The sequence below is a fragment of the Piliocolobus tephrosceles genome, chromosome 17, assembly GCF_002776525.5.
Source record: "Piliocolobus tephrosceles isolate RC106 chromosome 17, ASM277652v3, whole genome shotgun sequence".
Classification (NCBI taxonomy): domain Eukaryota; kingdom Metazoa; phylum Chordata; class Mammalia; order Primates; family Cercopithecidae; genus Piliocolobus; species Piliocolobus tephrosceles.
Window position 1 is genome coordinate 13,172,788 of NC_045450.1, and position 27,662 is coordinate 13,200,449.

The following is a 27,662-nucleotide window of genomic DNA, read 5'->3' on the forward strand; positions in this document are numbered from 1 at the left end:
AAAAAAAAAAAAAAAAAAAAAAAGGCTGTCTAAAACTGCCAGAAATTTGCTTTATGTGATTCTTAATGTGAAACTGGAAATGTAACTTTGGGGTGGCCTCACTTCTTCTTTTGAAGGGGATCACTTTGGTGGGGTCTTATGGTTGTGCCTACTTATATTAAGTAACTACTCACTGCCCCTAAAGTGTCTCAGGACTTGGGAGAAATAATCCAAAAGCAAATACTTTATAAGGGAATATCATGTATTCTGTTTAATAATATAAAAGTATGTCCCAAGATATCTAGTGAGGAACATGTCTGTAGAATTATTGTTTTTTTTCTTTAACAAAGTGTTTAACATTTTCTCTGGCAGATCTGGAAACAGGATTTGAGCCTAGTAGGTTGAGTCTGGGACTGACGGATCAAACAGATGACCGAAAGGACTTATACTGGAGGATAATAGGCTTTGAAGGTTCAACTCTTTAATTAGACAGTCTAGTGTTTGGGATGTATTTCCAGAAGTAGGGGGCCCTGCCACTGAGACATTAGTTAGCTTACTACCATCCTTGGGCACGCTCTATGCACGACTCAGCCAATTTGTTGTTTGAAATTTCTGCTGTAGCTCTGTAGAAAACTGACGGGCAATATCTTTTCCATCTTAAGGCAATACCTGGGTTTGCTGCATGGACAGTCTTCCCCAGTTTCAGCTTCCCCGAGGAAATCTGAACAACAGTTGCCTTAATCAGAACTCTACATTGCAAGTGGCAGGAGCCACAAAACACACTCTTTAGAAAGGGGCTTCTCTCTCTCCTCAGCTTCTTTCCTGTGGGTGTGATTCTTACTCTTTCATAATGAAGAAAGATTTTCTCCACATGGTAGGTTCAAATTCACTTGACTTCATGACCTTTTCGTTGTTTGGCTCCAGTGGTTCCAAGTAGAAAAGTTGATGAAAGAACTTTTGATTGGCCCAACATAGATCACATGCTCTCCTCTGGTCCAATCATTATAAGAAGAAGGAGGTACGGGGATTGGTCTGATTCAGGCCCATGCTCACTTCCATGGCCAGGGGTCTCAATTACTATATAGCACAGTGAGCCCTTGTTATTTGGGCACATACTCACTTGCTTTTCAACTGCCAGCTCTTACATCCCTGAGTGAGGGTATCTCTGGCCACTGGAGCTTGCTTTGCCTATGAACATGGAAAGTTGCGAGTGCTAACGAATTAATGTCTCCCGGAAGCAGCCCTCAACCAATGACTAATAGGAGTTTGTGTGTAAATACTAAGGGCTCCTTTGCCCTTGGGGTGACATAATTTTGAGGCATGCATTCAATACCATTTACCAGAATTCCAGAGTGGGATTAAACTCCAGTCGACCACATTGCATCTTGCTTGGCATTGCACTCTATTTTCTTCTTGTTCCCTAACTCCCCCATCCTTTTGCTACAAGTATTTCCTGAGATCACCTGCCAAATATGCTTGCATTTGAGTCCTTTGGTATGCTGCTTTATCGCCACTTGAGTTGTGTGATGAGCTGCCAATCATGGTAACTGTCTTAGTTTGTGTTTCCCCAGAAGTCACTAAGATAAGGACTGTGCACAAAAACAGTAGCTATCCACCAAAAAATATGTCATGAAACACACACACACACACACACACACACACACACACACACACACACACAGCAGCATACAATGAGAACTTAACAGTAAGCCATTTCCCGCAGGACCAATACTTGGGAACAAAACATGGCTGGCCTGACATGCCCGGGGGAAGCAGACAGAAACCCTGGTGGGTTGGCTTTGGAGAGGAGAATGTCAGAGGATCTTGGGTTCCAAGGTATAGTGAAAGCCATACCTTATCAACACCTTTTCTACTGTTACTTTATTAATCCTGGGACTCTCCCATGGCAGCTGAATCTCAGCCAAAAATCTATCATGGTAGAAGGATACATGCATCTTTACAGACGTTGGCCAGAGACTGGGTTACTTGGCATTTATGTTTGGTGAAATTCCCATTTAACACTTGGGCTTGTGTGATGGCCCATGCAGGTAAAGTGATAAAAAATACTCTCCCTACCCTCATGCCTCAGCTAGGGTATCCCTGCCTCTTTCCATTTGGGTTTGTTGGTTTCTAAAGCCAAACCTTTTTCATGTACATCAGGGGTTGAGTTATCTAAAAGCAAAGCCTGGGAAAGGGACTCAGACGCATGTGACTCTGAGGGAGTGCTCTTCAGGTAACACATAAATACACACCTCTAAGATTATGAGGGAAGCACCTTGGAAAGGTTAGAGAGCCACACAAAAATGGGGTTTCAGGTAAGGTCCAGATTCAGGGGTTGTCAAACTATAGCCCTTGGGTCAAATTTGGTACTACCTGTTTTTGTAAATAAAGTTTTATTGGAACACAGCCATGGCCATTTGTATGGTTGTCCCATGGTATCCATGGGGATTTGGTTTCAGGACCCTCCATGGATACCAATATCAACAGATGATCAAGTCCGTTATAAAAAATGGCATAGTATTTTCATATAACCTACTCATATCCTCTCATATGCTTTAAATCATCTCTAGATTACTTATAATACTAGTACGATGCAAGTGTTATGTAAATAGTTGTTATACTGTATTTTTACTTGTATTATTTTTTTATTGTATTTTTATATTATTATATTTTATTATATTGTTATTTTTAATTTTTTTCTGGTTATTTTCAATTCATAGTTGGCTGAATCCAAGGGTGTAGAACCTGTGGATACAGAGGGTCAACTCTCTCCCCTCTAGGGCTGCATTCATGCTACAAAGGTGGAGTTGAGCAGTTAAAACAGAGACTGATGGCCTACAAAGTCTAAAATACTTACTATCTGGCCCTTTACAGAAAAAGATTGCTGACCCCTTACTCTAAACTTGTCCCAGTCCATGTGAACTCTGGAGTATCATCATTTCATAAAGTTATACCCGTGGTGAGACAAGGGGCTAGTCTCTGGACATCAGTGTCAGTGGGACATTGGTTGTTGACCACCTGAGGACGAGGTGGGTGAAGCATATTGACCCCAGGACAGTGGCTTCTATTAGCCAAGAGCAATTCTCTGGGTACTGAAGGCAGCTATGAGCTGTTAGCAGCCAACATTTGCAGCAGCTGGGAAATGGGGGTACATGCTGGATAAAGGGGATCTTTCAAGACACCACCAGCATCCACTGCAATGCATACCTGGATGGACACATGTGCTTCATGAAGCCAGAGGGAACCTGTACTTTCCACCTGAAAGTGAGCCATCATTATCTCACAGTGATGGGATGGACAGACAGGAGACGAGAACCAAATGGGAATGGAATCTCCCATTTGGTTCTCGCCTCCTGTCTGTCCATCCCGTTGCTCTCAGGATGAAGACAGGAACCTTTACCAATGTTCACTGGGTCCTGCCACCCTCTCCAGTCCCACCTCATTCCTCATTCCACTTTCCTCACACTGTATTGTCTAGCTGTGCATGGCCGGAGCTCGGAGGGCAATTCCTTCTGTTGCTGAGCACACCAGTTTCCATGCAGCTCCACAGCTTTTGCTCATGCTGCTTCCTCCGTCTGAAATACCCTCCCTCATACCTTCCACCTTCCACCACACTGAACTATCATAACAACCCTCCTTCCTGCGGATCTCAGCTCAGAAAAACCTTGAATCTCTCTTTCCCTGAATCTCATTTCCCCTCAAGTAGCCAGTATTTAGTTTGTTTGTCTTTACATATGTTTCTGTCTTATGCAAACCCATAGTATGCAAAAATATACACATAGATTTTTCTTTTACTTCACAAAAAATACAATACTATTTGCTTTCCTTTAAAGCATGCTTTTTTCCCTTTAACAATATAAACCATAAGAAACTGTTCAATTTTTCATTCATTTTTTTCTGACACCTGAATGGTATTCTATCCTATGTGTACATATTATGTATATCATATGTATTATAATAATTCATTTAAGAATTCCCACATTGATAGGAGTTCAGATTGTTTCTGTGTGAGTGTTTTCATTTTACAAACAATGGTGCAAAAACATCTCTGAACAAATATCCTTACATTCTGATGCTTATATTTCTGTAGGCTCAATTGCTAGAAGTGGTATTGTTCAGTCAGCGTATACATATGATTTACATTTCAATACTCAGTGCCTGATTTCTTCCTGCAAATATAGCAAATTGCATGTCCACCAGCAGCCTTAGGAGGCCTCCCTGTAGTCAGTATCTCTGCCGGTACCTATGTCCTTCAGTCCCTTTAACATCTGCCAGTCTCTTGGCAAAGGAATGGCTTCTCATTGTTCTTGTGACTTGCATTTCTTTGACTGTTACTGAGGTTGGGCATCTTTTTGTACAAATATCATTTCAATGACAAAAATAACCTCTCTACTGATAGGACCTTAACATGTTAGTTTAACATGTTTTTGAGCACATCCTTTGAGGTGATGTTGGAAGAACACCCACCTGTCCTCATTTGCTCTCCAGTAAAGATTATAAACTCAGTTGTGTCCCATGTATCTGTGAACCCTCTGCTGTTTTGCGACTTGAGTCCCTAAAGGGTGGGGAGAGTTTTGGTCTCCAGGGATGTGGTGATAGGAGGGAAAGTAGATGGTTCTGCCCTCTCTGTGACAGTCTCCTTCTGTGTCTTCACTTCCAGATGCCACCCAGATGAACAACGCAGTGCCCACCTCTCCTCTCCTCCAGCAGATGGGCCATCCACATTCATACCCGAACCTGGGCCAGATCTCCAACCCCTACGAACAGCAGCCACTAGGGAAAGAGCTCAACAAGTACGCCTCCTTAAAGGCAGTCGGTAAGGGCCTCCTGATGGATCATTTTTTCTTTCTCTTCTTTCCTGTCCTTTGCTGCTTCTTGTAGATCTCTTTATCTCCAGTGTTCTTTCCTGATTCCTTTTTCTAGCTCTTATTTTTTGTTCCATCTTTCTGCTTTTCTCTGCCTCTATCTCATTTTCATTCTCTCTCTGTCTATAAATATATCTGTCTGCCTATCTATCTATCTATCTATCTATCTATCTATCTATCTATCTACCCATTCATTCATCCATCCATCTGCCTATCCACTCTATCTATCCATCCATTCATCCGTCCACGTATTCACTTATCCATCCATTTATCTGCGTACATATGTATTATCTGTCTGTCCATCCATCCATCCATCCATCCATCCATCCATCCATCCATCCATCATCCATTCATCTACTTATTCACTTATCTATCTACCTATTATCTATTGAATCTGTCTACCTATTATCTTATCATCCATCTATCGTCTATCAATCCATCCACCCATCCACCTATTCACTTATCCATCTATCTACCTACCTATGTATTATCTATCTGTCCATCTGTCCATCCATCCATCACCCATCCATCTACCTATTCACTTATCTATCTACCTATTATTTATTCTATCTATCTATCTATCTATCTATCTATCTATCTATCTTTCTATCTACCTATTATCCTATCATCTATCTATCTATCATCTATCAATCCATCCACCCATCCACCTAGTCACTTATCCATCTATCTACCTACCTATATATTATCTGTCTAACATCCATCCATCCTTCCATCCATCTACCTATCTACTTATCTATCTATCTATGTATTATCTATCATCAATCATATATCTGTCTATTATCTATCTTCCTATTATCTATCCATCTATTTATCTATCATCTATCTATCTACCTATTATCTATCTCTCTATCTATCTGTCTATCTGTCTATCTATCTATCTATCTATCTATCTATCTATCTATCTATCTGTCTGTCTGTCTAAACATCTATCTATCTACTCATCTTCTGGGTCTCTCTACCTGGGACACAGGTTTCTAAGGATCAGAGACCCTCAGCTGCTTTCTCTGACCTAGAACAAGTTCTACATTGCCGTGTAAGGCAGGGTGGCTGGGCGAGGGGCACATGTGCGGTGAGGGCTATTTGCTGGGGAGGAGAACCTGGATGCTCATTTGGTCCCACTGACACTTTAACACCTTTACCATCTCCATCTACCCTAGTTGATCCTCAGGGAATATTGACATATAATCAAGGTCTCTCCATCTCAGAAATGCCTTACACTTTAGTGGGTATGGGTAACACCCTTCACCTGCATAGTGCATCCCATTTCTAAGAAGTTGGTGAACAATGCACATTCCTATCCCAGGCAACTTCTGCTTTTCAGGATTTAAATATTTACTGGGGTGGGCAGTCTGGAGCTACTACTAATTGAGTTCTTACCAAGTGCAAGACATTGAATTGAACCCTTGTTTTCTCATAGTGATTCCAAGGTGAAGACACAATGATTATCCCAATTGCCAGATTAGAAAACTGAGACTCTAAGAGGCTAATATAACTTGCCCAAGTCAAGCAGCAGTGGGTGACAGAGCTGAGAATTGAACTCTATTTTTATCACTCCAGAGTCATTGCTTCCACCACTGCCCTGGTTCCTTCAGTCCATTCTTCAATTTAAACATGAGGGGGTGTGATAGTAACCCTGACAGTGACTGAGGCTCCTGAACAGTTTGCTCATAAAAGGGTTGTATCGGATAGAAGCAAGAGCCACAGAAAGCGATTCCTGACTCCTGATTGACTGTGGCAACCTCAGGGTTCCCTAAATCAATGGTTCTCATATGTGGATGCCAATTACTAGACTCACCTGGAGAGCAGGTAAAATATAAGGATGCCCCAGGCCCACCTTAGAGATTTCAATTGAACTGGTTGAAGATAAGATTCAGACATGCGCATGTTTAAAGCACTCTGTGGCTGTTTCTAATGTGAAGCCAGGGGTGACAGCCGTTCATGAAAACCGCTTCATCAGCCCCACATCCAGGAAAACCAAATCCCTTTCAAGTGCTTGCTCTGAATATCCTCTTTTTTTTTTTTTTTTATTAATATACTTTAAGTTCTAAGGTACATGTGCATAACGTGCAGGTTTGTTACATATGTATACTTGTGCCATGTTGGTGTGCTGCACCCATCAACTCGTCAGCACCCATCCACTCGTCATTTACATCAGGTATAACTCCCAATGCAATGCCTCCCCCCTCCCCCCTCCCCATGATAGGCCCCAGTGTGTGATGTTCCCCTTCCCGAGTCCAAGTGATCTCATTGTTCAGTTCCCACCTATGAGTGAAAACATGCGATGTTTGGTTTTCTGTTCTTGTGATAGTTTGCTAAGAATGATGGTTTCCAGCTGCATCCATGTCCCTACAAAGGACACAAACTCATCCTTTTTTATGGCTGCATAGTATTCCATGGTGTATATATGCCACTTTTTCTTAATCCAGTCTGTCACTGATGGACATTTGGTATTGATGGAACGTACCTCAAAATAATAAGAGCTATTTATGACAAACCCACAGCCAATATCATACTGAATGGGCAAAAACTGGAAAAATTCCCTCTGAAAACTGGCACAAGACAGGGATGCCCTCTCTCACCACTCCTATTCAACATAGTGTTGGAAGTTCTGGCTAGGGCAATCAGGCAAGAGAAAGAAATCAAGGGTATTCAGTTAGGAAAAGAAGAAGTCAAATTGTCCCTGTTTGCAGATGACATGATTGTATATTTAGAAAACCCCGTTGTCTAAGCCCCAAATCTCCTTAAGCTGATAAGCAACTTCAGCAAAGTCTCAGGATACAAAATTAATGTGCAAAAATCACAAGCATTCTTATACACCAGTAACAGACAAACAGAGAGCCAAATCAGGAATGAACTTCCATTCACAATTGCCTCAAAGAGAATAAAATACCTAGGAATACAACTTATAAGGGATGTAAAGGACCTCTTCAAGGAGAACTACAAACCACTGCTCAGTGAAATAAAAGAGGACACAAACAAATGGAAGAACATACCATGCTCATGGACAGGAAGAATCAATATCGTGAAAATGGCCATACTGCCCAAGGTTATTTATAGATTCAATGCCATCCCCATCAAGCTACCAATGTGTTTCTTCACAGAATTGGAAAAAACTGCTTTAAAGTTCATATGAATTTCCTCTTCTAATGATCTTAATTGTTCTTCACATTCCTGTGCATTGTTACTACATGGGAGAAATTCCTTTCCTTTCCTTCTCACTATGTGCTATGAGTTCTGTTTTCTCTCCCTGTCTCAGAGGAGAGATTTTAAAGCCAGGTTTTCTGCTTAACCTGTTCCTTCTCTGAGTCTATTCCTTGGGGAGCTAGAAGGAGCCAAACAGATGTGAGTTCAAATCCTAGCCCTACTACTTACTATCTGTGTAGCCTTGGGCAACACTTAACCTGTTTTTAAGGTGTCAGTCTTGTAATCTGTAAAATGGGCCTAAGGATGCCTGTGATGACTTATATTGTAGCCTGGTAAAGGACATTCATTCAATATATATTTGTCACCTCCCTTCTCCAGAGCTCCCTGGTCCTGTTTCTAGTAGCCCCATGGATGAATCCTTTTCTGATTTCCATCTTAGAGCATGCTCAGATATCATAGGAAGGCCTTCTTTTTTCTTTTTTGAGACAGAGTCTCACTCTATCACTCTGGCTGGAGTGCAATGGCATGATCTTGGCTCACTGCAAACTCTGCCTCCGGAGTTCAAGCGATTCTCCTGCCTCAGCCTCCCAGGTAGCTGAGATTACAGGCTTGCACCACCAGGCCTAATTTTTTTTTTCTTTTTTTGTATTTTTAGTAGAGATGGGTTTCTTCATGTTGCTCAGCTGGTCTCAAACTCCTGACCTCAAATGATCCGCCTGCCTCGGCCTCCTAAAGTGCTGAGATTACAGGCGTGAACCATCACATTTGGCCAGGAAGGATTCCTTAAACATTCTCCTTTTCCAACATGGAGTCCTCACCTTCCCAGCAGAATTGAGTGTCAGAAGCTCCAAAGCATTAGAACAATTCACTTTGAGTGGAATCCCGATTATTAGTGGAGGCCCTTCTACTCTTTAGTTATTCATAAACTTTATTTATTCATCTATTTCCACATAGTTTTGGCTCCTGGAAAACTCTGGGCAGGCAGAATACCCTACATACCATGTACTTTCTTTTATTATCAACTGTTCATCCTTTTTTCTCCCCCCACTGCCAAGCCCCTCGATGGAGATGGGATGGGAGATACTTGCTGATTGATTTCAGTATGAAATATGCTAATCCTGTTATAAACTAACACCAGAACCCAAAGCACTGACACAACCATGTGTCTAAGATGCCTGTGGTGACCATAATCAACACACATCAGATTCGCAAAACAAGCATTTTGGTGCCTAGCATAGGGCCAGGCACTTACTAGGTGCTTAGCGAGTGTTTGTACCAGAAGTCTATCTTTGGGAATTCATGTTCCCTGATCTCTTAGGATTTCCAGATGGAATCATTCAAATAGTGACTGAGCCAAATTTATAATACCAAGGACACAGGATGTTCAAACTTGACACAGGCTTTTCTAAATCTGAAGTCTTATAAGACCCTACATACTGGTCACCCATGTTTCACACTGAATTTCTATGCCCAGCTCACGCCTCATTATGTCCCATGACAACAGATTCCTTCTATTCCATATTCCCTGTTGGCACAGCATATGCATCCCAACCACATTTGAATGTACTCAGTATTACTGGGAAGGGATGAGGGCTGTTACCTCGGAGAGCAAGAGTCACGGCATCTTCGCCAATGGAACTGTGGAAGCCTTCGTATGCTATTTGGTGGCTCACTTCCCTTTCTGAGCCTCCTGGGAGGCTCAGGTAGATGTTAGATAGATGTTATTTATCATCTAACATATGCCATTTTATTGTATTCTTCTTTAGGCATTTACAAAATCAACCAGGCCGGGAGTTGAAGACCAGCCTGGCCAATATGGCAAAACCCCATCTCTACTAAAAATACAAAAATTAGCCAGGCGTGGTGGTGGGCACCTGTAATCCCAGCCTGGAGGCTGAGGCATGAGAATCGCTTGAACCTGGGAGGCGGAGGTCGCAGTGAGCCGAGATGGTGCCACTGCACTCCAGTCTGACACCCAGTCGCTGTCTGGGAAAATAGCAGAGGGGTATTCCAACAGAAATTCCCTGATATTCTCCAAGATTTATGTGGAGCTCCTCTACATAGCAAATGTCTGCAGTGCATTTAGGATTAGATTTTCAGTGTGAAAATCATTTCACACTCTTTGAGTAACCCTCTGTTCATAAATCAGGAACTCCTGAACTGTTTGTTGAATGAATGAATGAGCTTGTCTTTGACAAGAATAAAAAAAAAAAAAGAATAGCTTGGTTGTAAGGAAGCACCCTTATACCTCCTAGAAAACTCTGAAGCATCCCATGTGGGGCATCTTCCCTAGTCTAGATGTGGTTGATATACCCCCTCCTGTTCTTCGTCCTGTTTTTCTGACCATTGTGAGAGTTCTCAGGGCTTTCTCTGAGACACAGACCGTCTCGTGAATCTGAAGGGCCAATGCAGAGCAGACTGAAGGATTGCTTGACTCAATGTGTTAGCCAGGAATCCAGCATCTGCCTGCACAAATAAAATGCAGATCCCATAATAAATGTTCTTTCAAGGGTTCTTTGTTAAAGCATAATGTGATCATAGTGTGAATGATGAAATGCATTTTATTAATGAACTCATTACCATCCAGGAGAGGAGTTGTTTAAAAAATGGTTTGCCGTTGAAAGTTCTGCAACCTCCCATAACTAGATTCATTTTCTAAATATTTCAATCCAGAGAATAAGGAGAGGTTAGACAATCTTTAGGGTTAACGGGTAAGCTCAAAAATACTTCTGGAAAATAAATTTCTCTGGGAAGCTTTAATATCCAGAGCACTGGGAAGATGATCAGAGGCTCTGTCTAACTCAGACTCCAACCGTACTTAGCTACATGACTTTGAGCAGGTCAGTGAAGCTCTTGGATTTCAGCTTCTTCATATGAAAAATAAGAAAACTGAACTATAAGATGTCCAAGCTCCATTTTAATTTTAAAATTAGAAAATTAAATAATTCTACTCATTCTAGTTGTTAGAATGCCTTAAATAGGTCCCATTCATTTCCTGCCAACTCAGGGAAAAAAAGGTTTGAATAAAGGATGGTAATGTTGGTTTTTCCTGAGACAAATTCTCCCCAAACCTGCCTTCCTTTCTATTTTGTTATATTTTATTTTTGTTTGCTTGTTGGGATCACCTTCATTCATGTTTAAAGGGACCTCTTTTCTTTTTCTTTTTTTTTTTCCTTTTTTTCTTTTGTTTTTTTGAGATGGAGTTTTGCTCCTGTCGCCCAGGCTAGAGTGCCATGGCGCAATCTCGGCCCACCACAATCTCCGCCTCCTGGGTTCAAGCGATTCTCCTATTGAGAGATTTGGATATGCACCACCTACTCATACATGGCATGTAATTGCAGAATGGTTTCTTTTCCCAAGGGGTTCACTGCCCAGCTCTTGGTAAAATATTAGCACACACTAGGGAAGTGTCAGGGGCTAAACCATATAGGACTTTGTACCAGAAGGGATGATGACTTTGAGTTATTCCTTCAGTTCATTCATTCATTCTCCAAACATTAAGTCTGGTTTCCCTTGACTGCAGGTCCCACTGAGGCATGAATGAAGTCTATCCCATTCGTCAATGTATCCCCAGTGCCTAATGTCATGTGGGGTGCTTAGTAAGGACTCCCAGCACCTATTTGTAAAACTAGTGAATAATGCCCTGAGAGAAGCACCTCATCTAGCCTGAGAGGGACCTGAGAGAATCAGCAGGATAGCGGAATATAGCATAGCCTCTGGAATTGGTCAGGGCTGAGTTTAAGACCCAGCTTGGACATTTATCAAGTAATTGCGGAAATTATTTAACTTCCTCAGGTCTCAGTTTCCCCTTCTGTGAAATGGAGATAATAATAATACACAGATAATGGCTTCGAAAATTTGATGACATAGTGCGGGTAAAGTTCTTAGCCTGATGCATGTCAGTCCTCAGCAAATCCTGCAGCATATTAAAGACCCAGACCAGAGTTATCTGCGGTCAGGATTTTGCCCTAATCTCTGAGATACACTGGTACCTGGATTAACATGCAATTGCCCACATTTCATTTTGAGGGAGGAAGGGTTGGTTCCATATTTTTTACTCTGGTCTGATGGGAAAGACATAAATGAAAGTTAACTCATGTCTGAGATCTGATAAGCAGGCAAGCAAGCAAACAAACAAATGGTTTTTCTAAACTGTCCTAAGGACCCTCAAAGAATCAGTCCAGACCTCTTCAAGTTCCCCATCTTCAGGGTAGACAATAAAGGTCAATGGCCAGGCATGTAGATACTGTAATGCTATCCATCAGAGGACTATTATGTTTCAATACAATCCATCAGAGAAATATTCTGTTTCACTCAATTGACTCTCCTTACTAAAGCAAAATTGTAATGTGGATTTAAACATTTCCCACCAACGTCGAGGTTGAGAGTGTGTCTTGTTATAGACAGAACCAAAAATGTAACCTGAAAATCCAGTTAAGCATACAAGTTCCCTGGCCTGAGGTGCCCACATGGTTACAATATGGGAGCCTACCTTGTGGTTCTTCATAGGCCAAAGTTTGCAAGACAGATGTCTTTATGAAAATATCCCTAGGCCGGGTGCGCTGGCTCACACCTGTAATCCCAGCTCTTTGGGAGGCCGAGGCGGATGGATCACGGGGTCAGGAGATGGAGACCATCCTGGCTAACACGGTGAAACCCCATCTCTACTAAAAATTAGCCAGGCGTAGTGGTGGGCGCCCGTAGTCCCAGCTACTCAGGAGACTGAGGCAGGAGAATGGTGTGAACCCGGGAGGCAGAGCTTGCAGTGAGCAGAGATCGCGCCACTGCACTCCAGCCTTGGAAACAGAGCGAGACTCCGCCTCAAAAAAAGAAAAAAATCCCTAAAGCTCAGTTGGTGGTTCAGAGAGGGATGATTGGTACTCCCAGAACTGGAAAAGATCACCCTTTCACCCTTTTATGTAATTCCTGATGGGCTTTGCAAACAGAAAGTTGCCTGCACATTGACATTTATCTTTCATTAGCCCCTTGTCCAGTTTTTCCTCTAGGTTTCTGATTATTGAACTCCTAGGTGACCAACGATTCCTGATTCTGTGCCCTTAAGGTGGCTTGATGCAGCCTTGGCCACTGAGTATAAGAAAGAGACAGGATGTACCAGCATCTTTGACAAAATGCTGTGTGCCTTCATTTCTAATTCAAAAATTTAATTTTATTTTAAAAAATTGTCTGTGTTGCTATTTGACAGATGATTGACTATTTGGCCAGAATCACAATGCGTTTTCCAATAGTGCTTTTTCGAACAACAGCAACAATATACTTCAATATGGCAGGAATTCCCTCTTTACTCTTGGAATCCTGAGTGAAAACCCTAAGAGCCATACATGAGGCACTTGGCCATGGATTGGACTCTACTAGTTTAATTTCTTTTGAAGTTAGGTCAGAAAGGGGGCTAACATCACTGAACTCATGAACAGCACGCCTCTAAGGGGGGCGTGAGTCCCCCCATTTTGCAGAAGGGGAAACAAACTTAGCATAGTTATTTCCCCATAATCCATACTTTTAGTAAATGGCACAGCCAAGACTCATATTCAAGAGTGCTTGACTTGGAATCCTATGTTCTTTCCATGAAACTATGCTGTCTTCTGCAGAGAAATTTCTGGCATCTAAAGTATGTAACCAGGCAAAAGAAAAGTTGGGAAAGCCTATCCCCTGCTCTTCTGGGGGAAGGAGAGCTTACCAAGGTGCTCATCATTTTTCTTTGTTTGAAAGTAAAAGTTTGGCTGGGCACAGTGGCTCACGCCTATAATCCCAGCACTTTGGGAGGCCGAAGTGGGCAGATCGCTTGAAATCAGGAGTTCGAGACCAGCCTGACCAACGTGGTGAAACCCCATCTCTACTAAAAATACAAAAATTAGCCAGGTGTGGTGGTGCTCGCCTGTAATCTCAGCTACTCGGGAGGCTGAGGCAGGAGAATCATTTGAACCTGGGTGGTGGTGGGGATGGAGGTTCCAGTGAGCCAAGATTGCGCCACTGCACTGCACTGGACGACAGAGCAAGACTCTGTCTCAAAAAAAAAAAAAAAAAAAAAAAAAAAAGAAGGTACAAGTTTCCCTGTGATGCTGAGTATAATTGAAGTCTAGTGTATTTGAGGTATGCGGTATTGGCGGTATATTTTACATACAGTGAAATACACAGTTCATAATCTTACAATAGTGTGATTGTTAAAACACAAAAGCATACACTTGGGTAACCACATCCCAATAAAAATGAGAAATGTTTTCATCACACTGAAAGTTCCCTCATATCTCCTTCCTTTTAATAACTTAGGTCTACTTCCTCTCAATGAGCATTTTTCATCCTTGAAGTATTTTTCTAATATCCATGAGTGCGACCAAGTGCACAGTGGAGCCTTAACTACATGTTCCGTAGCCTATACATCATCTTATTAAATGTCCTATTGTCAATGAACTTATAAATGAAAATTCATTATTGTAAGAGTTAAGCCCTATCTGAGGTAATGGGGACAGAGGTGACAGAAGAATGGTTCCTGCCTTCAAGGCAAATAGTGATGGATTTGATTAGGGGTTGAGATGGCTTCCCTGGAGTCAGCGACTTAGTGGCTCAGTCAGCCTGTGGCCACCCACACAGGAAGAACTGGGGTCGCACCACTATTTCCAGATGACCCTGACTATGGGGGAGAAGAGAACCGAGTCATCCTGGGCAGGCTCGACTCAGTTTTAACTTCCTCACTCTTCTGTTGCTCTGGTTGTCCCTCTTGTGAGTGATGAGGGGTGTACATTTCGGATCCACTGGGGGGATGTGGCGATTTGAGCATCCTTTGGCGCGCCTGGGGAGGCCAGCCAGAAATGTTTAAATGGGGCTAGATCTGTGCTTTGTAATCATTCAGATGACAGACTGTTCCCTGCGCCTTCACTCAGCCTGATATATCTCTGGAAATGGTGCCAAACTGTTGAGGACTTGGTCTTTCCAGGTAGATGCCTAAGAAAGGAAAGAGCTAGGACCACACGCTGATTGGCCACGTCTCCAGCCAGTGAGGAGAGATCTCGTGGGTAGGTTTGCCCCACTTTAAGGAAAACCCAATCTTACAGAGAAGAACTATCAAAGAAGATGTGAGGTTGCAGGGGTGGGGGGGGAGGGGGGGGGGTGGGGTGGGGTATAGCGTTGGCCAATTCTCAGTATCCTTTATTTTATGAAAGGAGTCATTATGGAATTCTGTTAATAATGTTAGATCCCCCAGGGCTCATTCGGGACATCTGAAATGGAATTCAATTCGGATAAACTGATTTATAATGAAAACTCCAGCACACACCAGTTCTGTAAAGCAATGTATTACTCATTATGGGATTCTCAGATAACAAGCTTGATCTCGTTACTGTTTAGAAGAATTTCCCTACCTTAGAAAGGGTGACTCTGTGGATAAAATTGAATGCATTCCTTCATTCAGTCATATTTTCCAAACACAGACTGTGTATTAGGTACTGTGGTAAGGTAGCCCCAACCCCACGGGGCCTGTCACCCAGCATTTAAAGTTGCAGTCAGTAGAGCCTGTCTCAACCTTGAATCTGGGGCTAATAATGTGCCCCTTTTCAGGAGAGGGGGATTGCAGTGGAACACGATCAAAATCTACCTCTTGTCATCAGAGTGTAGTCTTGAGCTAAGATGAGCTCGTAGAACTCAAAATTTCCTTTTTTTCTAAGCAGGTTGAAATTTATGGCCAGATTTTCCACCTAAGAATTCTCTTTCTGTCTTACATAACTGAACATATCTAGGCCTTTTTCAGGAGGCTTCTTTTGATCTTCTGTTGAGTGTTAACATGATGTTGCTTCAAGGCCTTGCAGAAAAAGGTACACACATAGCTGCGTTTTCACACGTGGCTCCCTTCCCTGTTCCCTGGGTCCCCTGAGGCCTGCCCTTGCCTAGAGGCTGCAGCAGGGGCAGCCAACAGCACCTGGGTGTGAGGGCATAGTGATCATGGGTGCCCTGCAAACAGATCATCGGCATCTCTTGATTGTTATTTTTTTAGGAAGTTCTGATGGTGACTGGGCAGTATCGACACTTAAGTCACCAAAAGGTACTGTACAGCTTTTTCTAGCTCTTTCGTCCAGGTGTTGTCAAATTTAGCATTAAATAATGAAGGGATAGAGAGTCCTGGTGTCTGTGTGACCTGTGCACGTGTGTGTCTGCATAGGGTGGCATCTGCAAGTCCGTCTAAGTTCCAGTGTGTAGGTGTTTGTGTGTGTGTGTACATCTAGCAGTTGTTGGACAATGTGCTACCCCTCACTTCCCAATATTTGTTGCCTGATGGAAAACATCACTATGAGAAATCATGCCAGGTAAGGTGAAATGTGTTAATTTTTCTCAGAAAGCTGCAATGGCAAATGGCAAAACACAAGGTAAATTAATGGGGGCGGGGCGGGGGAAGAACACAGCTTCTGAGGGAGAGATAAACTTAATGAAGTTATTGGCCAAGGGTCTTGGGAATGATTAGCCTTTTAGAGAACAGAATGCTATTTTCAGCTTTCCTGGGACAGCGTGGTGAGCAGAGAGGGTTAAGAAGTTGGTCGACTTGAGTCTGTAAGTTCCCAGCTGGGTGACCAGACCAGGTGGCAGCTATCATTAATTAATTAGCTCCCTACTATGTGCCAGAGGACTGGCCCTTTACATCATTTTATCATTTAATTCTCTGATGATAAGGCTGTGTAGGCATTGTATTCCGCATTTAGAAATGAGGACATGATGTCTAAGTAAGGATAACTCTTGCTGGTCTAGAGTCATATGACTATTCAGTGGTAGAGCTGCAGTTTGAACCTCTGTCAGTCTGACTCTTATTCTAAGCTATTTTCCACTGGGGTGTAATGAAAGCGGCTCTTTTTAGAATAGACCAGAAACACCGTTCTCTTTATGCTTTGTTGGACTTGGTGGAGAAGTAGCTGATCTAAGGAGGTGGAGGTAGAACTATATATGTATTTGTTTATTTGTTTATTTATTTATTTATGAGATGGAGTCTCACTCTGTCACCCAGGCTGAAGTGCAGTGGTGTGATCTTGGCTCACTGCAACCTCCGCCTCCCAAGTTCAAGTGATTCTCCTGCTTCAGCCTTCTGAGTAGCTGGCATTACAGGCACATGCTACCATGCCCAGATAATTTTTGATATATAAATATATATATGTGTGTGTGTGTGTGTGTGTGTGTGTGTGTGTGTGTGTATTTATATATAGTAGAAATGGGGTTTCACCATGCTGGCCAGGCTGGTCAAAATCCCGACCTCAGATGACCCACCTGCTTTGGCCTCCCAAAGGGCTGGGATCACAGGCATGAGCCACCACGCCCGGCTGGTAGAACCCTTTAATGAGCTTGAACTGGGGAAAATTAGGAGGCATTGCAGGGATATAAGCAAGAAACTGGTGTATTAGTCCGTTTTAATGCTGCTAATAAAGACACACCCAAGACTGGGCAATTTACTAAAGAACAAGGTTTATTGGACTCACAGTTCCACGTGACTGGGAAAACCTCACAATCAAGGCAGAAGGCAAGGAGGAGCAAGTCACATCTTATGTGGATAGCAGAGAGAGAGCTTGTGTAGGGAAAGTCCCATTTTTAAAACCATCCAAACTTGTGAGACTCATTCACTATCACCAGAACAGCGCAGGAAAGACCCACTTCCATGATTCAGTCCTCTCCCACCGGGTTCCTCCCACAACACGTGGGAACTGTGGGAGTCACAATTCAAGATGAGATTTGAGTGGGGGACAGCCAAACCATATAAACAGTCATGGCCTTTTTTTTTTTTTTTTTCTTTTGCCCTCTCAAAAGATTATTCTGGCTTCTAAGTGGAGACTGGATTAGGGGACTGTGGACTAGAGTTGCGGACACCCACTGGAAGGCTTTGCAGGTGGGTGGTGACCTGCACTGGGGTGGGTAGAGGACGGAGAGAAGAAAATGGAGTGGAAGGATCATTGAGAGTCTGCAAAACGTACTGAGTGAGGAGGAGGAGGAGGGACCATGAGACCAATGGCTCTCACGTTGTAACCAGGTGGAGCACGCATCAGCATCACTCGCAAGGTTGTTACAAACCCAGATTCCTGGGCCTCACCCAGGAGCACCTGATTCGCTAAGCCTTGGATGGGGTCTGAGGAGTGGAACTGCTAACAGGTCCCAAGGTGATGCTGATGCTACAGGTCTGGGACCATACTGTGAAAATGACTGCAGTCAAGATATCTTTCGGGGGAAACTAACACTCTGTGATTTGTTCTCCAGATATCTTTTTGTAAGTTGAAGGTTCTGAAGAGGAGAGTTTGACCAGGGCCCCAGAGGCTCAGAAACATCCTGAGTTGTTGCAGGGAGGAGAGTGCATTCTGTTCCCTCATTGGGAAAGAGAGCTTTACATCAGTGTGTTTAATGAGAATCCCCTGACTACCTGGCTGTTGCCTTGAGAGAGACATTTTTGGGTTTTGCATTAGATAATAAGTATTCACATGTCAAAGTCCATTTTTAGAAACGCAAACAATTTGGAACATGACAGACCTACTAATTTGAGGCATTAACTTTTTTTTCCCTCCCTGTGAAAAACAAAGCCATTATGATCCCTGTGATGGCATTTGGAGGCAGTCTGCATTTCTGTCCTTATATCATCCTTCTGTCGTCTGATGCACTTGGAACGTATTTCAGGATAGGTTAAAAGCAGGGAGCTGTTTTCTCTCCAAACCAGGCTAACTTCACCTGTCCTGCTAAAGGCACCTTTATCCTGCCTTGTCCGGGGAGAGGAAAAGAGGTCCCAGTGAAAACCAAGTTCCTCTGGGGTCATTGGTCTGCCTCTAGTGTTCTCTACTCAACCTCTAGACCCTGACTCTAGATGAGGTATGGTAGCAAGGTTGGGGAGTTTGTATGCCCCCACCTTCCACATTGTGTCACTTTCTTAAAAGGGGGAGACAGGCCAGGCGCGGTGTCTCACGCCTGTAATCCCAGCACATTGGGAGGCTGAGGCAGGCAGATCACCTGAGGTCAGAAGTGTGAGACCAGCCTGGCCAACATGGTGAAACCCTGTCTCTACTAAAAATACCAAAATTAGCCAGGCATGGTGGCACGTGCCTGTAGTCCCAGCTACTCAGGAGGCTGAGGCAGGAGAATTGCTTGAACCCGGGAGGTGGATGTTGCAGTGAGCCGATATCATGCCACCGCACTCCAGCCTGGGTGGCAGAGCGAGACTCTGTCACAAAAAAAAAAAGAGACAAGTTGGATATGATGGGCTTAGACTCAGACACACATGGGTTCCAATACAGGCACCATCATTTGCTAGTCTTGTTATCTTCAACCTCTCTGATCCCCTATTTTCTGATCTGCAAAGTGGAGACCATCATGTCACCTCCCTCCTAGCTTGTTGTGAAATAAGATGTTTAAAACACGTGTCACAATACCTGGCATAGGGAAAGTAATAAATGCATGCAGGTTACGACTGGTATTAGTAGTACTGTTATTATCAGGTGAGCAAATTGAAGGCTGTGAAAAGCCTTGTGGTAATAAAAACTGGTGAACTCTTTTTAACCCACCATTTCCCAAACACTTTTGACATCTGATCGCTTTGCTCTTAAGGAAAACCAGTGAGCATCTTAACATTCAGTGGCATTAATGTTGCTGGGAACCCACTTTGGGAACATAGGGCATGGGCAGAGAAGTAGGCAGAGGTGCAGGTGTCACTGGGGAGCAGGGGGTGTCACTGGGGGAGATGGGAAAAGGAAGTAGCTGTCAAGAAGAAAGGACAAGGTCCTTGAAGAGACAAATTTCTTACTGCCACTTGCATTGAAAATCACTCCCTTTGGAGTGTGTCTGCCAGGACAGGAAATGGTAAACATCATACTAGTTGGTATGATTTATTTTTCACTACATAGGGCTTCCCATGCAAGTTGCCCCCTAGTGGCCACTGCTATTGATCCTCCCACACTCAGCCTTGGCAACACTTGTCACACCTGTTTAAAATCCACCCTGGAAGACACCGTCTCAAGCCCAGCAGGCTGTCTTAATCGAGATGAAGCCATGTCTTTGGAAATCTGTTTATTTTGCAAACACAATCTTTGAACTTAAGTCCAGTGCCACAGCAAGGCAATCAAATTAGGAGAAACTGCCAGCATAGACTGCAATGTAATCTCTCTGCTTCTCACTAGAATTGGCCTGGGTTCCCTTTTCCAAGCTACACACATGCTCCACACTCCCATTTCTACCATTGCTCCAATAGAGGAAATCAGAGAATCTACTCTCTGTAGGTTTTGCACGGGGCTTGGCTTGGTGTATAATAGGTGCTAAATAAGAGTAAAAGAGGCCAGTACTCACAAAGTCTCCATTTATCTCTGCTTTGGAGATAGCTCTTAGTCATCCTGATGGAGTCTTTCAGAAAGAAATACACTTCACTAGGCCGGGTGTGGTGGCTCATGCCTGTAATCCCAGCACTTTGGGAGGCCGAGGTGAGCAGATCACTTGAGGTCAGGAGTTTGAGACCATCCTGGCTAACATGGAGAAACCTCATCTCTACTAAAAATACAAAAATTAGCTGGGTACAGTGGCATGTGCCTGTAGTCCCACCTGGGAGCCTGTAGTCCCACCTAGGAGGCTGAGCCAAGAGAATTGCTTGAACCTCAGAGGCGGAGGCTGCAGTAAGCCAAGAACATGCCACTGCAGTCCAGGCTGGGTGACAGAGCAAGACTCTGTCAAAAAAAAAGAGAGAGAGAGAGAAGGAAGGAAGGAAGGAAGGAAGGAAGGAAGGAAGGAAGGAAGGAAAGAAGGAAGGCAGAAAGGGAAGGAAAGGAAAGGAAGAAGGAAGGAAGGACACTTCACTTAGCTTTTCTGCTTTTATATATGAGGAAACTGGGGTTTCCTAAGACCAAAAAAGAAAACTACATCACAACAGGGCCGGGGTCCAGACCTCAAAGAGGGGCTTGAGGACTTGACCCAGAATCACTGGAGATGCTTGTTACAAATGTAGATCCTGGGCCCACTCGCTCCTAAGGAATTTGAACATCCGAGTGTCGTGTCCCACTGTATTCATTTTAAAAATGCACCTCCTGGGTACTTCTTATGTACATTAGAGTTTAGACCTAGCTTTTCTTAATCCGCCACCCTAGATGCAATCGCAGTTTGCAACACAGCATCAGTTTACATACCGGCGTTCTTCCCAATGTATTTTTGCTATTTGCTGAAATAAAACTGTTTTCTTAGTGGTGATTTGAGCTGGGGTCACAGCTGGATGGTAACAGCATTGGAAGTGGATAGTCTTGGGTTTGGTTTCTTGCTCTGCCACTTTTTGGCAGTGACAGGGGAATTTGGCAACCAAAATATTAAACATCTCTGGGCCTTAGTTCCTTCATCTGTCACATGGAAAGAATGATATTGCCTGCCATGTCTCTTTAAGAGGGTTTAAATGAGACAATATAGATAAAATGGCTAAACCAGTGTCTAGCCCATAGTAGGTACTCAGTACATACTAGTTCTTTCTTTCTTCTAAGAAAATTGACTAAGCCCAATGAGAAATGCTCATGCAGAAGGCACAAGACAGTAGACAGTGTGTAGTAGGGTTACAGTTCCATTGGAGTGCATGCATCCTATAGACCATCCCAGGGGAGGGAACACCCAGCTAAAGGCAGCTTTAAAACATTACTTCATGGAATTCAGGCTTTTGCAATTTCCTGATTTTCGTTATTGGTTTGGTCATGAGCCGCAGGGTGCAAAGCAGGTGGAAGACAGGAGGGTGATGTGAGGTGAAGTTTTTTAATAAAAATCAAATCCCACTCACTCCTGAGTTCAATCCCCTTCGAAAAGCACACAGCAAGCAGTGGGGTTTCGATGAGCTTCCTTGGGAATACATAGGGCATAAAATGAATGCGCAGAGAGGGTTCTCTGGTTTGCAGAAATGCTCTTGCATCAAGATTGCAATAAACATTTGACTAGTTTGGCCATGTGTCCTTCCGAGACTAACCCAGCCAGATCCTATTCATTCCAAAGCCATCTTGCATGACGCCCACACTACACACAGTAGGCACTCAACATACATTTTGTTAATAAATTATTAAATGAAACTGGGCATAGATGTTCAAAGGAAATTTTGTCTTTCCTGAAAAGGCACTGGGAAATGAGAATCAAGCAGAGGGAAGTCTGGAAACCTGTATTCTAGACCCAATATTGGTTTATCCATGTGGCAGTCTTTGAGCTTGGTATATAACAGATGCTAAAGTTTCCTCTCCTGAAAAATGGAAAGCTTGAGACTATAAACTTTTTTGCCCCCTGGACCTCTATAAGTAAATATCCCAGGCTTTGCTCTGATTAGCTTACCTTGTCATGTGCCCACCTCTAAACAAATTTGTAGGAGGACAAAGAAATGGAGAATGACTGGGGCATGGGGAAGTGAAGGGATATGACGTCCAAACCACATGGATTAAGAATAGGAGAGAGGCTTTGGGAGGCCAAGGTGGACAGATCACCTGAGATCAGGAGTTCAAGACCAGCCTGGCCAACAGAGTTGGTAAAACCCCAACTCTACAAAAATGCGAAAATTAGCTGGGCATGATAGTGGGTGCCTGTAATCTCAGCTACTCAGGAGGCTGAGGCAGGAGAATCACTTGAACCCAGGAGGTCGAGGTTGCAGTGAGCCAAGATCACACCATTGCACTCCAGCCTGGGTGACAGAGTGAGACGCCATCTCAAAAAAAAAAAAAAAAAAAAAAAAGAATAGGAAAGAGATGCATCTCACATGAAAACTGGGGGCTCTTCTTGGAAGTATGGTGAGTGAATGATTGGTATTTGTATCGGTCAGCTACTGCCACAATAACACTGTGTAACAAATAACCTCAAATCTCACAGCTTAAAATGTATTTAGTCCAGCATTTATTTAGATCAGGAGTCTATATGCCAGTGATTTCTGCTGATGTGGGAGGTTTTTCTTATCTCAGGTGATTTCACCCATCTCTTCTGGGAGTTGGTTGTATGCTGGCTGATCTAGGCTGGTTTTAACTGGAACAACTTGGGTGAATTGACTCTGCTCCATGTGCCTCATCCTCAAATAAGGCAGCCCAGACATGGTCTCATGAGGGTGGCAGAGGTGCAAGAGAGAAATTCAAACCAGAAAGCACTTCTCCAAATGCCTGTATGTCTCATGTCTGCTAACATCTCTTAGTCACATGGGACAGAGTGTGGATACGGAGAAGGTCAAAGAATTGATTCATGCCTTAATCTAACATAGGATCCCAAATCTCATAATTATCTACATTGACATGGTCTCAGGAAACTACAGCCAAGAGGAAGGTGACAAAGTAGGACTTAGAATTCTTTCCCTTAATTTGCTTCATTTAGAAAACCACCAGTTGTATGAAATTTCACCAGCTGGGAGGATGATTGGAAGACAGACCAAGCAATGAATTTCTGAAAAAAAAAATAAAATAAAATATCTATCTACAGAGCAGCAATGCACAGGAAGGCAGTGAGTGGACACAGTTCTATCTAGTACCCTGCACAGGAATCAGGCGGAGGGGATCTGTGGTCAGCTATGGCTGGAGCATAAGCCTGTCCGCCTTTGTCCAGTAGCCTTTAAGAAGATGTTGACTGTACAGCAGGAGTGCCTAAGTGAAGAGAGAAAGGGCCTGAGGTTTCAGAGAGCTCCTGGCAGCCACAACAAAGGGGGCCCATGGTACAGGCTGGACAGCTTTGGTGCAAAGCCCAGGCCAGGGGCTGTGTTAGAATTCTCCCTAGCAAAGGCTCCCTCCTCACTTGGATTGATAGTTTGCCTATATATGAGATTTTAGAAAAAAAAAATTACAGTACCACCGCCTGTCGGGAGCCTTCAGGGTTAAGACTAAAAAAGGGCCAGGCTCCTGGATGCCCTTTCTGGTTTTCTGTCTTAGAGCAGGACGGCTTTGGGAATGATATGGTGCCCTGGAGGGAGGGCCAGATGCCTCGTGCTTCTTTGGGACCTGGTTCATGTGCAGCTTCCCCTACTTGTGTCTCTGCAGCAAGGCCCGGAGGCAGGTGAAATGCAGCTAATTTGCCATAAAGACAAATCTTCCCATCTCCTCCCTGGTCCTCTCCTGCTTAGCAAACTCAGGCTTTTTTTCCTACCTTTCTTGTTTCTATCTGCTGAGACAGCCTCTGGAACCTGCACAGCTTTATACCATGTAGTTCAAAAGAAAAGAGAAATACCTGCACTTTAAAAAAAAAAAAAAAAAAAAAAAAAAAACCATGAACTCTTTCCCTTTTACTTTTTAATTCAGCTTGTGAAGAAGAAGAAAGCAGAGACCCAGAAAATGGTCCTATATAAGTTAAAGTAAATGCTGTTTCACAGTACCCAAAGGTCCCACAAATACCGTGCTTAAGAGAAATAAGTATTTCTTTTTTTAACAGCTTTATTGAGATGTGATTCACCTATCATACAGTTCACCCATATAAAGTGTAAAATCCAGTGGTTTTCAAAATGTTCACAGAATTGTGCAACCATCATTACAGTCAATATTAGAACATTTTCCTCACCCCAAAAAGAAACTCTATAACCATTAGTAGACATTTTCCATCTCTCACTGTCTTAGCAGTCCTCTCCCAGCTAACTCTTGGTTCAAGCAATGATTTGCCTATTTTGTGTCTTTATATATTTGCCTATTTTGGATATAGCTGTCTCATGTAATAGACCTGTATTAGTTTGTTTCCATGCTGCTAATAAAGACATACCTGAGACTCGGTAATTTATAAAGGAAAGAGGTTTAATGGACTCACAGTTCCACATGGCTGGGGAGGCCTCACAATCATGGTAGAAGGCCAGGGGGATCGCAAAACACGTCTTACATGGCAGCAGGCAAGAGAGCATGTGCAGGGGAACTCCCTATTATAAAACGGTCAGATCTCATTAGACCTATTCACTATCACGAGAACAGCACAGGGAAAACCTACCCCCATGATTCAATTGCCTCCCACCAGGTCCCTCCCATGACACGTGGGAATCATTACAATTCAAGGTGAGATTTGGGTGGGGACACAGCCCAACCATATCACGACCCAAGGAGAATAGTCCAGGTTGCTGGGCACTGTACTCCAAGTGGTCACTCCGGGACCCAGGTTCCTCCAAGCTTGTTGCACTATGACTCTTACCATCTTGTCCTCATCTGCATTGTTATAGTTGGTTGCTGTCACTGCATATTTCTGGCCTGGGGAAGAGGAAAGAGAGGAGCCCCAGAACAAGTATTTTTTTTTTTAAAGCAAGTCAGGTAAAGCAGAAGTTGGACACATCACTTTTGCTGTTACTTCATTGGTGGGAGATCAGTTTCATGGCCAAATGTTGCTTCCAAGAAGGCTGGTAAATCTAGTTCCAAATTGAGTGACCATGTGTCCAAGAAAAAAAGGTAGAATAAATCCGATCTGGGAGATAAGTAGCAGTCAGCTACAGCATTTTCTCTGATGGGAATATACATTTCAGGAAATGTACCATGCACTGCATATAACGTTCTGAGTTTTTACAAGCCTTGTCTCATTTACTTCTATACTGCACTCCACAAGGTATATTTTATTATCCTAATTTTATAATCTATTATATTTTCTGATGATGACAGAAATAGCAGCTACTACCCTTTGAATACCTGCTATGAGGCAATGACATTGGCCTTTTTCAGGATGCAAGTTACTCTACATGATTCTCTTCAATACTCTCCATCCCCAGGTCACATAGGCCTGGTTATTTTAGTTTCAATTTTATAGGTGAAGCTTAGAGATTTGAATTCAGATCCATCTGCTGTCAAAGTTTATACTCTTTCTTCCATATGATAAAGAAGATTTTGTGGTCACAAAAGTCAGACATGCCTAGGTGCAGTGGCTCATGCCTGTAATCCCAGTACTTTGGGAGGCTGAGGCCAGAGGATTGCTTGAGCTCAGGAGTTTGAGACAAGCCTGGACAACATAGTGAGACCCCCTTTTCTACAAAAATAAAAACAAAAATAGCCAGGCATGGTGCTGCATGGCTATAGTCCTAGATTCTCAGGAGGCTGAGGTAGGAGGATCACTTGAACCCAGGAGATCAAGGCTGTAGTGAGCTCTGATCATGCCACTGCACTCCAGCCTGGGTAGCAGAGTGAGATGTGCATACTTCCAAACTTTGTTATCTGTCATATAAAACCGGTGCATTGAATCCTTCAAATTCCCAGCCATATTAACTCCTGTTTCCTTCTCAACATTCCCAGATCTCCTTGTCTTGTCTTTCAAGACAGGGGCTCTACCCTAGCTTTCAAGAACCTAGTGTAGAATTCAAAACCAACACATTGGTTCTTTGTCATCATTTGTATCAGTCTTTTCTCATGCTGTGTAACAGACTGAGATGGGGTAATTTATAAAGGAAAGAGTTTTGATGGATTCACAGTTCCACATGGCTGGGGAGGCCTCACAATCATGGTGGAAGGCAAGGAAGAGCACAGCACGGGAAAAGCCCGCCTCCATGATTCAGTGACCTTCCACTGGGTCCCTCCCACAATATGTGGGGATTATTACAATTCAAGGTGAGATTTGGGTGGGGACGCAGAGCCAAACCATATCATCATTGAAAGTGAAGGGATAGACTGGATGCAGTGGTTCATGCCTGTAATCCCAGCATTTTGGGAGGCTGAGGCAGGTGGATCACAAGGTCAGGAGTTTGAGATCAGCCTGGCCAACGTGGTGAAACCCCCTCTCTGCTAGAAGTATGAAAATTAGCTGGGTGTGGTGGTGGGGGCCTGTAAACCCAGCTACTTGGGAGGCTGCGGCAGGAGAATTGCTTGAATCCAGGAGGTGGATATTGCAGTGAGCAGAGATTGCACCACTGCACTACAGCCTAGGCGATAGAGCTAGACTCAGTCTCAAAAAAACAAAAACGAAACAAAACAAAAAGTGAAGGGGTAGTGGAAGCACAAGGACAAGAAAATTTGATTAAAATCTCAAAATACAATCTCACTACATTGTCATGGAGGGAATCAGTGGGATATGGCATGTAAAGCCCAGGAAACCACATCAACCTCAGTGGTTCAGAGGACAAACGGAATGAGAAAACACATGCAAAGCTCCTGATGAGTGCCTGGACTGGAGTGATGGTGAAGAGAAACCTCAGTCTCAGTTCTCACTTCCATCATTAATCTACAGCTCTATTTAATCCAGTCCTGTTATAGGAAACCAACTTCCTGTCTGTGACTAGCCAGTACTCCAGCCAATGTCCACATAACTCAGAGGATGCTAGATCCCTGCCTCTTGTAATGCAGTAGCCAACCTGGCAGGGAGTCTCACATCACCCCCAGCTCTCCCCTCCTACCCCACCTTAAGGAAGAAAAAGATAAACATATTTTGCCTTGATGGCAAATTTCTGGGCTTTGTTAAACTTTTGGCTGTGACATCTTGATGTTTTCTCTTGAGAATATGATATTTACACATCTGCCCCAATCCCTGATATTTTGAGAGGAAGAATCAAGAAGAGTGTTTTCCCTGCATAACTCTCACCCCATCCACCACATTCTTTAGTTTTGAAGGAATATTTTCCTGCAGATAGATCCGTCAAAGGAGTAATATTCATTTTTCATTGCAGGCAACGTAGAATGCCTACGTTGCAATATTCTACACAGCAGGTGAAATGCTCTATAAATATTGAGTCTGATGCTCATAAATTCAGTCAGTGGAGCCAGGTGTCCTGGGTTCAAG

General features: G+C 43.3%; 1 protein-coding gene across 1 annotated transcript in view; it reads left to right on the plus strand.

Annotated features, from left to right (window-relative positions):
* SHISA9 (shisa family member 9) overlaps positions 1-27,662 on the plus strand; it is a 334,187-nt gene that overhangs the window by 295,047 nt on the left and 11,478 nt on the right. The window contains exons 3-4 of the mRNA XM_023231132.2: positions 4,640-4,795; positions 16,012-16,059. Coding sequence (XP_023086900.2) covers positions 4,640-4,795; positions 16,012-16,059 — 204 coding nt within the window. The remainder of the gene's footprint in view (positions 1-4,639; positions 4,796-16,011; positions 16,060-27,662) is intronic.